This window comes from Macaca mulatta, chromosome 12 (genome assembly GCF_049350105.2).
Source record: "Macaca mulatta isolate MMU2019108-1 chromosome 12, T2T-MMU8v2.0, whole genome shotgun sequence".
In the NCBI taxonomy this organism is placed as follows: domain Eukaryota; kingdom Metazoa; phylum Chordata; class Mammalia; order Primates; family Cercopithecidae; genus Macaca; species Macaca mulatta.
Window position 1 is genome coordinate 57,423,552 of NC_133417.1, and position 12,370 is coordinate 57,435,921.

At 37.8% G+C, this 12,370-nt stretch overlaps 1 protein-coding gene across 4 annotated transcripts in view; it reads left to right on the top strand.

The window, feature by feature from the left end:
* The window catches only part of FMNL2 (formin like 2), a 316,097-nt gene that overhangs the window by 178,522 nt on the left and 125,205 nt on the right, over positions 1-12,370 (top strand). For all 4 annotated transcript variants that reach the window (XM_028830702.2, XM_028830704.2, XM_028830700.2 and 1 more), the window contains exon 2: positions 9,190-9,273. In XM_028830702.2, the coding sequence (XP_028686535.1) occupies positions 9,190-9,273 (84 nt within the window). The remainder of the gene's footprint in view (positions 1-9,189; positions 9,274-12,370) is intronic.

The following is a 12,370-nucleotide window of genomic DNA, read 5'->3' on the forward strand; positions in this document are numbered from 1 at the left end:
GTTGTTTTATGTGGATGGAGCCCAAAATCAAGGAGCAATGAAGACAGTGGAAGTGCTGGCACTTCTGGTATAAGAAAACTATAGTCAGGAAAAGATGGAGGTGCATTAAAGCAGCAAATTTCAAGTGTGCCAACTACTTTACATGCATTATCTGATTTATCTTCTCAAATGTATGTATGTATATTCACACACGTGCACAAACACCCCCCAACAGATGGACGTGATCCTTCTTTCATGATAAAAGAGAAGTAATAGCAGACATGTTGGTCTGAGTTCTGTTTAACAGCTTTATTGAGATATAATGGATACATAAAAATGGTATATATTAAACTGCATAACCTGATGTATTGATATGCAGTTTTGTGTTGCTTAACAATGGAGACAGGTTCTGAGAAATGCGTCATTAGGCAATTTCATCGTTGTGTGAACACCATAGAGAAATGATCACCACATAGAGACATGATCGTGATAATCAAGCTAATTAATATATCCATCATCTCTCAAGGTTTCCATTTCCTCCTTTTTTAGTGTGTGTGGTGAGGACTTAGGATTTACCCTCTTAGCAAATGTTAAGTATACAATACAGTGTTGTTAACTAGAGTCACCATGCTATACATCAGATCTTCAGAATTTATTCATCCTGCCTGACTGAAACTTGACCAGCATCTCTTCATGTCCCCCTGGGCCTGAAGTCTTTGCTCTGCCATTGGTAATAAACAGTTCTATAAACTTGGACAAATGCTTTCACCTTTTTAGTCTGTTGGGTCACCTATGAAAGACAGAACAGAACGAATGTATCACAAGCTTCTCTTCTAGCTCTGTACTTTTTGATTATAAAAAGCTTATGGAGGGGTCATAAGAAAGCAAGCCTTCTAAGAAAATAGACTACCTAAGATTGTGATTGAGAGATTAGAGGTATGTCTCATTACCACAGGTTCTCCAGAAAGGACAGCTTTCTAGTCAGCTTTTATTTCCGAGATGTTACTAGATTAGGGAGAGCCTAATTTCTCCCTTTGTGAGCTTCACTGGCTACGGTGGTGATATTAATACCCTCAGTGATTCAATAAAAATAACAGTGACAATGAAAAATGACTGACTGGTGATTCACTTTGGGGAACTACTTGGCTGGCTGCCTGAGACCTGTGCCAGGAAAGAAGCTGAATAGATTTTAGCAGCATCCTCTAGGCTAGGAAGATAATAAAATTTAGGATGCCAGGTAGTTGTTTGGACCATGAATATAGGTCATGGAAGGAAATGGCTTTTAGGTGAGGGGAATGGATGGTCAGGTCATGTGCTGAATTTGCAGCAGGGTGGCTACCCTGCTGAGGCCCTCAGCTGCTGCAATTTTCAAGTGAACTCAGGAGAATTGGTACATTACTTAGTTCCAAGTGACTTAACTTGATGTCCCAATAATGGTATAGGGAAAAATGTCAATGTAGGAAGAGTTAACAGAGCAGGAGGAATCATTTACCTCATTTGATTTAAGGACCCCTTAAAGACTTACTTTTCCTAGATATTTCTTTGGCCAATGACTTCTCACTGCCGTAGAGTAAGTTTGAAATTCTCTGGTTTGGTGTCCACACAAACTTGGTCTCACACTACCCACTCCTTACCTCCTGGTTTATTCTGTGTGACGCACAGCCCTTTGCCTTCTCTTGTGTTCATGCCTTTGTTCATATCTTTCCTTTTACCTAAAATAATGAGAATAATATGAATAATATCATTTAACATACTGAGTACTTTCCGTGTACTTACTTTTGTACTATTTTATAGTAATCCTCCCATATCTGTGGGGGATACTTGTCAAGACCCTCCGTGGATATTTGAAACCTTATATAGTACTGAACCTAATATATACTATTGGTTTTCCTATATATACATACCTATGATAAAGTTTAATTTATAAATTGGGCACATTGAGAAATTAGCAATAAGTAATCATAAAATAGGACTGTTATAACAATATACTATAATAAAAGTTTATGTGAATGTGTTCTCTCTCTCTCTCACAAAATATCTTACTGTTCTCCACTAACCTATTTTGGTACCATGGTTGAACTCAGGGGACTGAAATAGCGAAATAACAGAAGGCAAAATCATAGATGTGGGTGAGGCTACTGTATATGCATTATCAAATTTAATTTTGCCCAAACTCTATGATGCAGGTAGTAGTAACATTACCACCATCCTCATCACCATCATGATGCTCATCACTACCATGGTGATCATTTCCATCTCACAAGTGAGGAAGTTGAGATTTAGTATAAATAACTGAGAGGACACTCTAAATGAGTGGTAGAGTCATGATTGCAGCCCAGGTGGCCCATCTCCAAGGCCCAAACATTAGAAACCATATTGTGCCATTTAATGCCATTCTTTACCATCCTCCCCACACATCCAGGCTCAATGCTTAGTATTTTCTACTTTCCATAACAAAAAGTAATGGCTCCTTCTCTGAGGTTCTGTCGTATTATTTGACATGCTCTGTTTTATATTTGTGTATTCATCTTCTTTCCTTCTGCTTCATTGATGCCTCATCAAAGCCTGAGTTTAACATGTATTTGTATTCTCACTTTGATTTGTTATTTGACAGTTTATTAAGTATATATTGATTTGACACCATACTTTGCTATCTATATTCAGCCCAGTCAGTTTTTTGGCTCTAGTTTATATTTTTCAACATCTTAGAATACTTCTATTAAAATGCCAGTATCTTATATGAAAATATTAATATCATGCATTTCCACCTTCACTTTTCATGCTAATGACTTTGTCTGGTTATTTAAGTGGAATTGTGGGATTGCTTAGTTCAGACAAGTCATATTTTAGAAACACTGTAGTTTAAATGTCATGGAAGGGGGATGATCATACAGACCTCTATTCTGAGTGCTGGCTTTGCCGCCTACCTCATGCGTGGAGGAATTACTTAACCTCCTTGTCCTCCAATTTCCTTCTCTGTTAAATGGAAAAGATAATACCTACTTGTCAGGATTATAAGACAGACTAAATTGGATAATGCATGCAAAGAGCCTAAGTGCCTGAGACATATCAGTCCATCAAATATGGTACATCTTGTTGTTTTTGACCCTTGATTTCAATTCTGATCTTCAGTTTTGAATTACATTTACTGGCTTCTTCAACTGTGGGGTGTTTAATAATTTGATTTGCTTTAGGATTCAAATAGTGTGGTTTAAGATCACCAGTAAATAGTAGAGTCAGGATTAGAATCTAGCTAGTCTAATTCCAGAGCCCGACTAGTAAAAACTAATAAATTAGTAAATCCTTGCTTGTACTGCCTTATTAGAATTCGTTGTGCTGCCCAACCATCCAGTTGCAATCCATCTCATTTCCTTTTTTGTAGCAACAAGTAATGGCTCTGGGGAAGGGGACATGGGGAGTTGTTGTTTGATGGGTACAAAGTTTGTTTTGCAAAATGGAAAAGTTCTAGAGATCTGTTGCACAACAATATTAATATAGTTATAGTTATAAACACTAAAGTATAAACTTAAAAATGGTTATGAGGGTAAATTTTATATTACATGTTTTCTACAATAACTGAAAATTTCTTTTTTAAAGTAATGACTCCTTTTGAGTTCCTGTAAACTTTTGTATCTCTATTATTTAAGAGGTCTAAAAGATTGTCTAAGACATTTATTTTGTGACATGATTTTCTCTGCTTCCATAAGAAGCACTACTTGCAAAGTCCATGTTTTTTCTCTATAAGCAAGTGGTTATATAGAAGAGTTCCTGTTATAAAATCTGGTGACTGAATGCTTGTGAGTTTTAATTTAGCGACTCTAAGGACAGAGATATATTACATAAGGCGTGTTTCATACTGTTCACTTTCCCTCTTGTGTGTCTCCATATCACTGTGGGTTTCTAAGTATGAGCCTTGAGGATATTTGGGTAAAAGAAGGATTTTACAAGTTTGCATTATTACCATGAAATCAGGTCAGGAGCTGATATCAGAAAATTCTGTATTGCTACCGCATAGATCTATTTGGTTGTGAATGATTTGGGCACCATCATTCTGTTCTGTGTTGCGTATGATAATCTGTGGGTGTAACTTGAGATGTATAGGCTACCATAGATTCTTCTTCACCATAATTGCTTTCTTTATAAGGTACTCAGGAATTTTGGCATATTCTATTTTTCTTTATTTTGTAGTTATAATTTCTATTTTCGAAAGGTTCTGAGGTGGAAAACACACTTAAAGACAAATTAAGATTGTACAGTTACAGATAAAACCAGAGTAGAGACCATACATGTAACTACCACTTGGAATAGACACCAGTCTGAATCAACTGGCAACAAAACAAAGTTCAGATTCATGGTTTATTATATGTGGCAGAAGACACTCATTTTTCTTTTCAGGAAAATGTTGCTAGAATTGAAGGGTTTTTTTTCCCCCATGAATTTTTTTTGGAAAAGAATAAGCAACAGATATTATCATGGAATGATGTTTTACAAGAAACCGAAATGCTGTTCAGTGTGTAGACATTGTTAATAGCCAAAGTATAAATCCGAATTCATTAAGGATATTTGCAGGCTGGGCAGTATGGCTGAGTTTGTTTGCTCTTCAGTATTTAACAACACGTTTAATGCCTACTGTTTGCCGTACTGTGCCATACATTGGTGATTAAGAAGAACAACAAAAATGGTTCTTGAAGTACTCAGTCCAGTGGGAAATTTAGGTAAGCAAACAGATTGTTAGGGTGCAGTGTATTAGGTATTATATCAGAGACATGTAAACATGCTGTTAGAGCCCAATGAGAGGGTATGTCTTCCTGGAGTAGTTGGGGGAAGGTTCTAATGATAAATGACATTTGAATTGATTCTTCAAGTTTGCCAGATTGAGAGTGGAAAGAAAGGAACATTTTTTACAGAAATAATGCTCTTGGATGATCTAATTTATTTTAGCTAGGAACTTGTACAATCTAGAAAAATGATAATTACCATGCACTGAACTTTTCAATTCAAATATCATATGTCTTCCATCGACCTTTGGCAATACTTGCAGGCAGTTACTTCGTGATTAAATTGTCTCAGATGCCTACAGTGCGGATATTCTGGTATACGGTCAAAGCCCAGGAAATATGTTGGATGGAACAATGGATGAAAGGAAGTAAAGGAGAGCCTATGTCACAGATATCACTAAGTGTGGGTGAGGCAGAGTTGTCACCATTTTAGGAAAACTTGGAAATTGATATTTTCAGCCAAATAGATGAGCAGTCCATTTTTATAAAGGTAGCAAAGGGACCTGGAGATAGCGCCAATATTTTCCTCACAAAGTAACTTGGACTCATGAATTACTTGCTCAAACATTTAGTTTGGATTCCAGAGTCTTGCCCTGTACAGCACAAGAGGAATGAGCTCCCTTGAAAGAAGTTTCAAAGCAGTTATTACCAGCTAATCACAACATCCCTGAACTTTAACCAGACCTCTGTAGAGTGTCTGATTTTAAATAGAAATGCTTCCTTGTGGTCCTTATGGAATTACTAAGCTGTACAATGTATGTCTAAGTAGCTCGGAGGCTTGACTCATGGAAGGGGTTATTTTAGATGCTTGGTGAATGATCACCCAGTGGAGTTTTAGTTTGGATGTATTGATATTGCACTGCTACTTCTGACAATAACTAATCATGCTCAAAAAGACTACTTAAGTCTCTTCTTGTTCAGAGATTCAGACCTTTGGTTTGACCTCCAGAATCATGTATCTACCTGCCCACTTGAGAGTTCTCTTGGTTATCTCATAGCTATGTCAGACCTAAAACAGTCAACATTTATAAATCTTATTCTTCACCAACTCCTCCAGATTTATTTTGCCTTTTGTTATGTGCCCCTCTTATTAACTGTACCCGCATTCACTTAGTGACCCAAGCTTAGAAACAAGGTACAAATCCTCCCCAGCCCTTAAGTCTAACCAATCAGTTTCATTTCATATTTCTGACATTTGTCCACCTTTCTTCATTCAAACGTGCCATCGACCCCATCTAAGCTGCCATCATTCTCTTGAACTGCTTAGTCCTGGCCTCGTACTGCCTCCCTGCTTTTGCTGTTTCTAATCCGTTCTCTGCATAGCACCTATTGTTATCTTTGAAAAACAACTTCATTATGTTATTTATCTGCTTGAAAGCCTTCCGTGGCTTCCCGTGGCACTTTAGATACAATAAAATATATTGACCCTGGCCTGCATGTCTAGGCATGATATGACTTTGACTCACGTTTCCAACTTCATCTTTTTCTCATTCCTTCTCTTTTACTTTCTCTCTGGCTCTTCTGACTTTTTTCAGTTCCTTAAATGTGGAGAGCTAATTCCTGCCTTTGAGGCTTCCCTTGTTCACTGTGCCCAGTGTGCTTTCGTCCGCCTTCTGCCTGGCCAGTCCTTCTCATTTATTGGGACTCATTTGTTACTTTTTCCTGAGAGGTTTTTCCAGACTGTCTAATCTAAGACTACCCTCTGATAACCTTTCTCAAGCCTTACCAGAGTTTAAAAAGCTTTGTTTGTTTCATATGTGTCTCCCGACCATAACACAGTGCTCTCTGGGGACCGTGTCTGTTTGGATTCCCACCGTGCCACCCATCATGTTGCACAGGGCTTGTACAGGGGCAGTGCTCCATAAACATTTGTTGAACGAAATACTATTTAATCAAAATAAGAGTTATCTGGAAGGGGCATCTTGCCTTTCTGTTTGCAGAAAACGACAGAGCCTGCGTGTAATTCCTGTGGTGATGTTTGCCAAGTGCTTCCACAGGAATGTCCAGTAGAGTACTAATAGAAGGTCATAAGCTATTGCCATTTTGCTCTCCTGCAAAGAAAGCTTGGTGGCATCTTCAGAGTTTGTCCTTGGGAGCCTAACAGACTAGGTTTAGGTCCTGTCTTTGTTCCTGTAAAGCTGTGCAACCTTGAGCAAGTTAACCAAATTCTCCCAGGTCTATTTCCCTATATATTAAATGGAGAAGACTGTATCTATCCCCCATGCTTATTATGAGTATTAACTGAGATTACATATGCAAAGTGCTGAATGTAGTGCTTGGCACCTTGTAGGAGTTCAGGCATTCTTTTTCTTATTCCCTTTATATCTCGAGATTAATGAGGACTCAAGAGGAAAAGAACTCATTTAACTTATAATCTCATTGTTCTTACTTAATGCATAATCACACTTGGGGCACTAACGTGAAGGTCAACACAAGTTTAAGAGGAAAACTTCCTCTCTGGAGTGCAAATAAGCAATAATGGACCGACCATTTACCAGTAAATAACATTAGACTTCCTCAGAAAGATACATGTGAAATTCGCCTTTGCCTTATCCCAGGAGTTATTTTTTAACATTGTCAAATTGTAATAACTAATAATTACAAATAGGTTTTTCCATTGTAGTTCAAGTAGATATTCCATGAAGATAGGCCATATGAAAACATTTTCCCATATTAGATGTTTCTATAGCTAGGAAGCGTTGGCGGTACCATTGAAAACTCTTTATAAAGTCCAAAGCTCTTCAAAGTAATTGTCAACTTTGTGGGGGGGGGTGATTAAAATATTAAATATTTTAGACTGGGCACAGTGGCTCCTGCCTGTAATCCCAGCACTTTGGTAGGCTGAGGCAGGCAGATCACCTGCAGTCTGGAGTTCAAGACCAGCTTGGCCAACATGGTGAAACCCCGTCTCTATTAAGAATACAAAAATTAGCCAGACATGGTGGTGAGCTCCTGTAATCCCAGCTACTTGGGAGACTGAGGCAGGAGAATCACTTGAACCCGGGAAGCAGGGTGAGCCGAGATCGTGCCATTGCACTCCAGCCTGGGCAACAGGAGCGAAACCCCATCTCAAAAATAAATAAATAAATAAATAAATAAATAAATAAATAAATAAAATAAATATTTTAAAGACAGGTTATTGTAAAATCTGATGGATTCGACTCAAATAGGTGGCAGATATACTTAAGGCATACCAATCTAGATGTTAGATTGAGTTTAAGGGAAAATGCTTGGGTTAATTTATCATAATCAATGGTTGATTCTCAATCTTTAAGTCAGGACAGCACACTCACCTTTGCCTCAATTAAACTTGTTTCACCCTATAACATGAGACAATAGCCATAACCAGGGGAATTGTTTCTCCCTAAGCCAAGTCCTTCAGAGAGCTTGGAGCTTGAGCATTGAAAATTCAAGACCTTTGCATTTGTCTGCTTGAATATTGACCCAGATAAGGGACCACATTGTCTATTTAGGGATAGGTATGACAGTGTTGATGCCAGGGGATAGACAGGATGATAAATAGATGTAATACTTTAATCGACTACTTAGCTCAGTTGTTTAGCGCATGAGAACTTTGGGGAGGCCAAAAGATTAGATCTGAATTCTTTCTGAGGCTCTCTTACTCTGCCATGGTCTTTTGCCAAAGACCTTACCTTGCATCCAAACCTGGTATCTTAAAAATGTGTATGATTGGTCATTTGGGACATTAGATTCATGACATGTGAAAGTACCCGGAAAAAATCTGTGACCAGCACTACAGAAGGTGTGCTGTGTTAAGAAGGGGGTTTATATGAGTGCTGATGTCTGGACATCTCATTTGGCTCATGATTAATTTCCTACTGCAAACTTACCTTCATAAACCAATATAAGCTAAACTGAGAATTGTGGTTATTAATGTTGACATAAACGTTAACATATGTCCTCAAGAGTACTGTCATCTCACAGAAGGGACAAAGAATAGTTGCGTCATTGTCTTTTTTTGTTGTTCTTTTCCTTGTAGTTTTTTAATCAAAGTTGAGTATAGTTTGAATCTGTCAGTGGTTCTGGTCATTGAGTTCTCTTTTGGTGTTTTCTGTTTTGTGTCTGGTGGGGCTACAGTGCTTTACAAAGAAATTGGATACCTTCTGAACTTTTTGTTAGGTAGAAAGGGAGTCTGCCAAAGAGACATCACCTCTGCTAAAATGCAAGTCTGATTGTTTAAAGCAGATCATCTCACATGTCCCAACACAGAACTTCAGAGTTTCCCGTCTCTCATCCAACCAATCTGATGTTTAAGTGATTTCTGTGGTTGTTTTGTTTTAATCAGATACTAGGAATTGAGAGAAAGTAATGAAAAAACCATAGTGGTATTAATTGTTCTGCCCGCAAGTTACCAATTTGGAAACCTGCTATGGAATGTGACATCTTTTCTCCTCTCTTTTTTTTTTAATAGAATGCTATGAACCTACCTCCTGACAAAGCCAGGTTACTGCGGCAGTATGACAATGAGAAAAAATGGGAACTGATTTGTGATCAGGTAAGAAACAGTGACACTTTCTTTTATGAAAAAAGTAGTGAAAGAAGAGATCCAGTGTGAATTTTATGGTATGACAATTATATCATGATTGAAAAACAAGATATTTGCTTCTGCAACAGAGATAGGAAAAAAAGAGGAGAAGAGAACTTCAGAGAAATAATGATATGTTTGTTTGGATCTTCTTTGGATCCCAGTTTGAATAAGCTAATTATTAAAAAGACTTCTTGAGAAAATTGGGAATATTTGATTAGTGACTGAGATGATTCCAAGAAATTATTGTTGATTTTGTTTGATCGTAAAGTACATAGAATAATACTGGGCACATAGCAGGTGCCTCTAAACTTGTGTGGCTGCCTCTGTTGCTGCTTGAAGGGCCCAGATATTAAATATTGTGACCGTTGTTGTTTTTATTTTCAACTTGTGCTCAAAAGATTCAGGGAAAGTTATATCAAATTGATATGGTTTGGCTGTGTCCCCACCCAAATCTCATCTTGAATTCCCACATGTTATGAGAGGAACCCGGTAGGAGGTAATTGAATTATGGGGGCAATAATTGAATTATTTCCCATGCTGCTGTTCTCATGATAGTGAGTAAGTCTCATGAGATCTGATGGTTATTGTAAGGGGGAGTTTTCCTGCACGAGCTCTTTTCTCTTGTCTGCCTCCATGAGACATGCCTTTCACCTTCCGCCATAATTGTGAGGCTTCCCCAGCCACATGGAATTGTGAGTTCTCCATTAAATATCTTCCCTTTGTAAGTTGCCCAGTCTCAGGTATGTCTTTATCAGCAGTGCAAAAACAGATTAATACACAAATATGTCATTATCTGTTATCCAAACATACTTTATGGTTTGAATAGCAGTTATATGATGCTGTCAGAAAAAGCTTCAGCTATACATTTCCAGTGTAAAAATATTAGTGCAAATCTTATTTGTGAAGGTTTAAAATGATGACTGTGGGGTGGTGTTGATATCTAACATACAGGAAACCCCTGGGCCCCAGTGCTGTGTGCACACAAATATTAATTTTACTTCTTGGATACAAATACTAATTTTACTGCTTCTTAAGCATGTAACATGGATATAGTATATGTTAGGATATATGTTACAGGAAAGGTACACAAAGTAATAGATAATGTTAAAGAAATTGATTTCCAAAAGAAACTATATGAATATGTGTGTGAGGACCTATGGATAAATTATTTCAGGTTTCAGTTCCATGAAAAATTACCATATGGACATGGTGAATCATGGAACTGGTCATTGTTTTCCTTGGTTGCTAAGATTCTCAGAGCCAGATTTGTGGCCTGAGCCACAAATTTGGTATAAATGGTTATGAGACCATTTATACCGACTACACAGTACTTCAATGACATGTGTTTTACCAACCTCATCCATGGCTTCATCTAAGTATTCCTGCCTGCGTTTTCCCTCCACACTGATTTCCTCACTGAAAAAAAAACTTATATGAAGTTGTAAACATTTGTAAATTATCATTTTGAACAAGATAAATATAAATATATCAACATTACTGGTGAACAAAGATTATTCCTGCATTGATAACTCAACTGAAATGTTCTCTATGCTATGGGCATTGTACAAATTGGTGCACTGAACCTTTTCTTCTTCTTTCTAAGGAAGCAAATATGGAGTGTCACAATAAATGCTTTCTCATGACCTGACTTTATCATGAAGTGGCAGTTCATTATTTAATTTGGGGCATCAGCTTTTTCATACTTCTATATGATTGCATTAGTCTATCACTTGGTTTTGTAAGTATTTAAGTGTATCTCCCTCAAGAGTAAGTTCGCTTAGGATATGGGCCTCCAACAACTTGCTTAGTGCTTGAAAACGTGCTTATTGAAAATATGTTGAATGAAGGAAATAATAGCTAATGTGGAAGACAGTGGAGAGGAAGCTTGCATTATTGGCAGAGAAGGCAGAAGGGAGAAAGCAGTTAAAAGAGGTGGCCTGGAAGACTAAGCAGAAGTTTACTGTTTCCATATCCTTCTCACCTTCCTCTACCTGTCAGTGTGGTTTGTTTTTGGTAAAGGAAAAGCAATTCACTGCTCATTTCTCGGAATTATTTTAAAGAGAGAAGGATGCCATTTTTAAATGTAATAATTCAGTGGTACTAAATACATTCACGTTGAAGATAAATATTTCTTAATATGACAGATGCTGTTAGGAATAGAGAATAAATTCCAGAAATTCTGTCTCAAATTTAACCAAATTAAGATTCAATTGCAAAGAGCTTTCTATAGTAACAATATTGCAGAAATGCCTCTTCATCCTTTCCTGGCTCATTGTATAAATATAAAGATGACCTGAGCTTCTAGTGGGTCTCAAAGGTTAAGGTAAAATGGGAGACAAGTCTAACTAATTCTGGAGGGAGTGGAGCTACGGAAGCCACAGAAGAGACGTCTCTGCTGGATTTTGGGTGCAGTGAGGTGTATCCCAGCGTACCCATTTCTGTTTTACAGTAAGTGAACAGAGTTCCCATGAAGACACTATGAATTTAAGGACTCTGTGGGGACACAGAGGCAAATTTTGTAGTGTGAGTGTAGAAAACTGGAAATGTCAGGTTCCTTTGATAACTGCAAATAAAACCCTGAAGCTACTTAGCTGTAAGAGCTCTTTCAGTGGTATTTCCACTTACGGAAAGAGAGAAAGTCCCTTAATCTCACTTGCGCCTCAATTTTTGGTACAGACCTTGTGCTGCATGTTTTGGTTTTGGAGCTTTCGCCATTTCCCGCAAGTTTAGAGCTCTTAGCACAGTGGGTACTATGGATAAATGCTGGTTTGGGGGTTTAGAGATCCTGGATGAGTTTAGACCTTTAGATCATTTATATCTGGAAGGGTCGTTAGAGACCATTTATCCCAAGCCACTCTGACTCGACTTTTTCTATTGAAAAAGTTCACACATGCTTGTCCAAGAAAGCATGTGGAGGAGCATGTGGAATGAAGTGCAAGTCCCTTCGCCTTTCCTATCTGTTCCCCAAGCCCCTTATTTTATAGATGATGAAACTGAGGTTCATAGAGCCTAAACGACTAGGCCAATGCTAGGTCACCCAGATAGTGAAACGAGAACATCTATT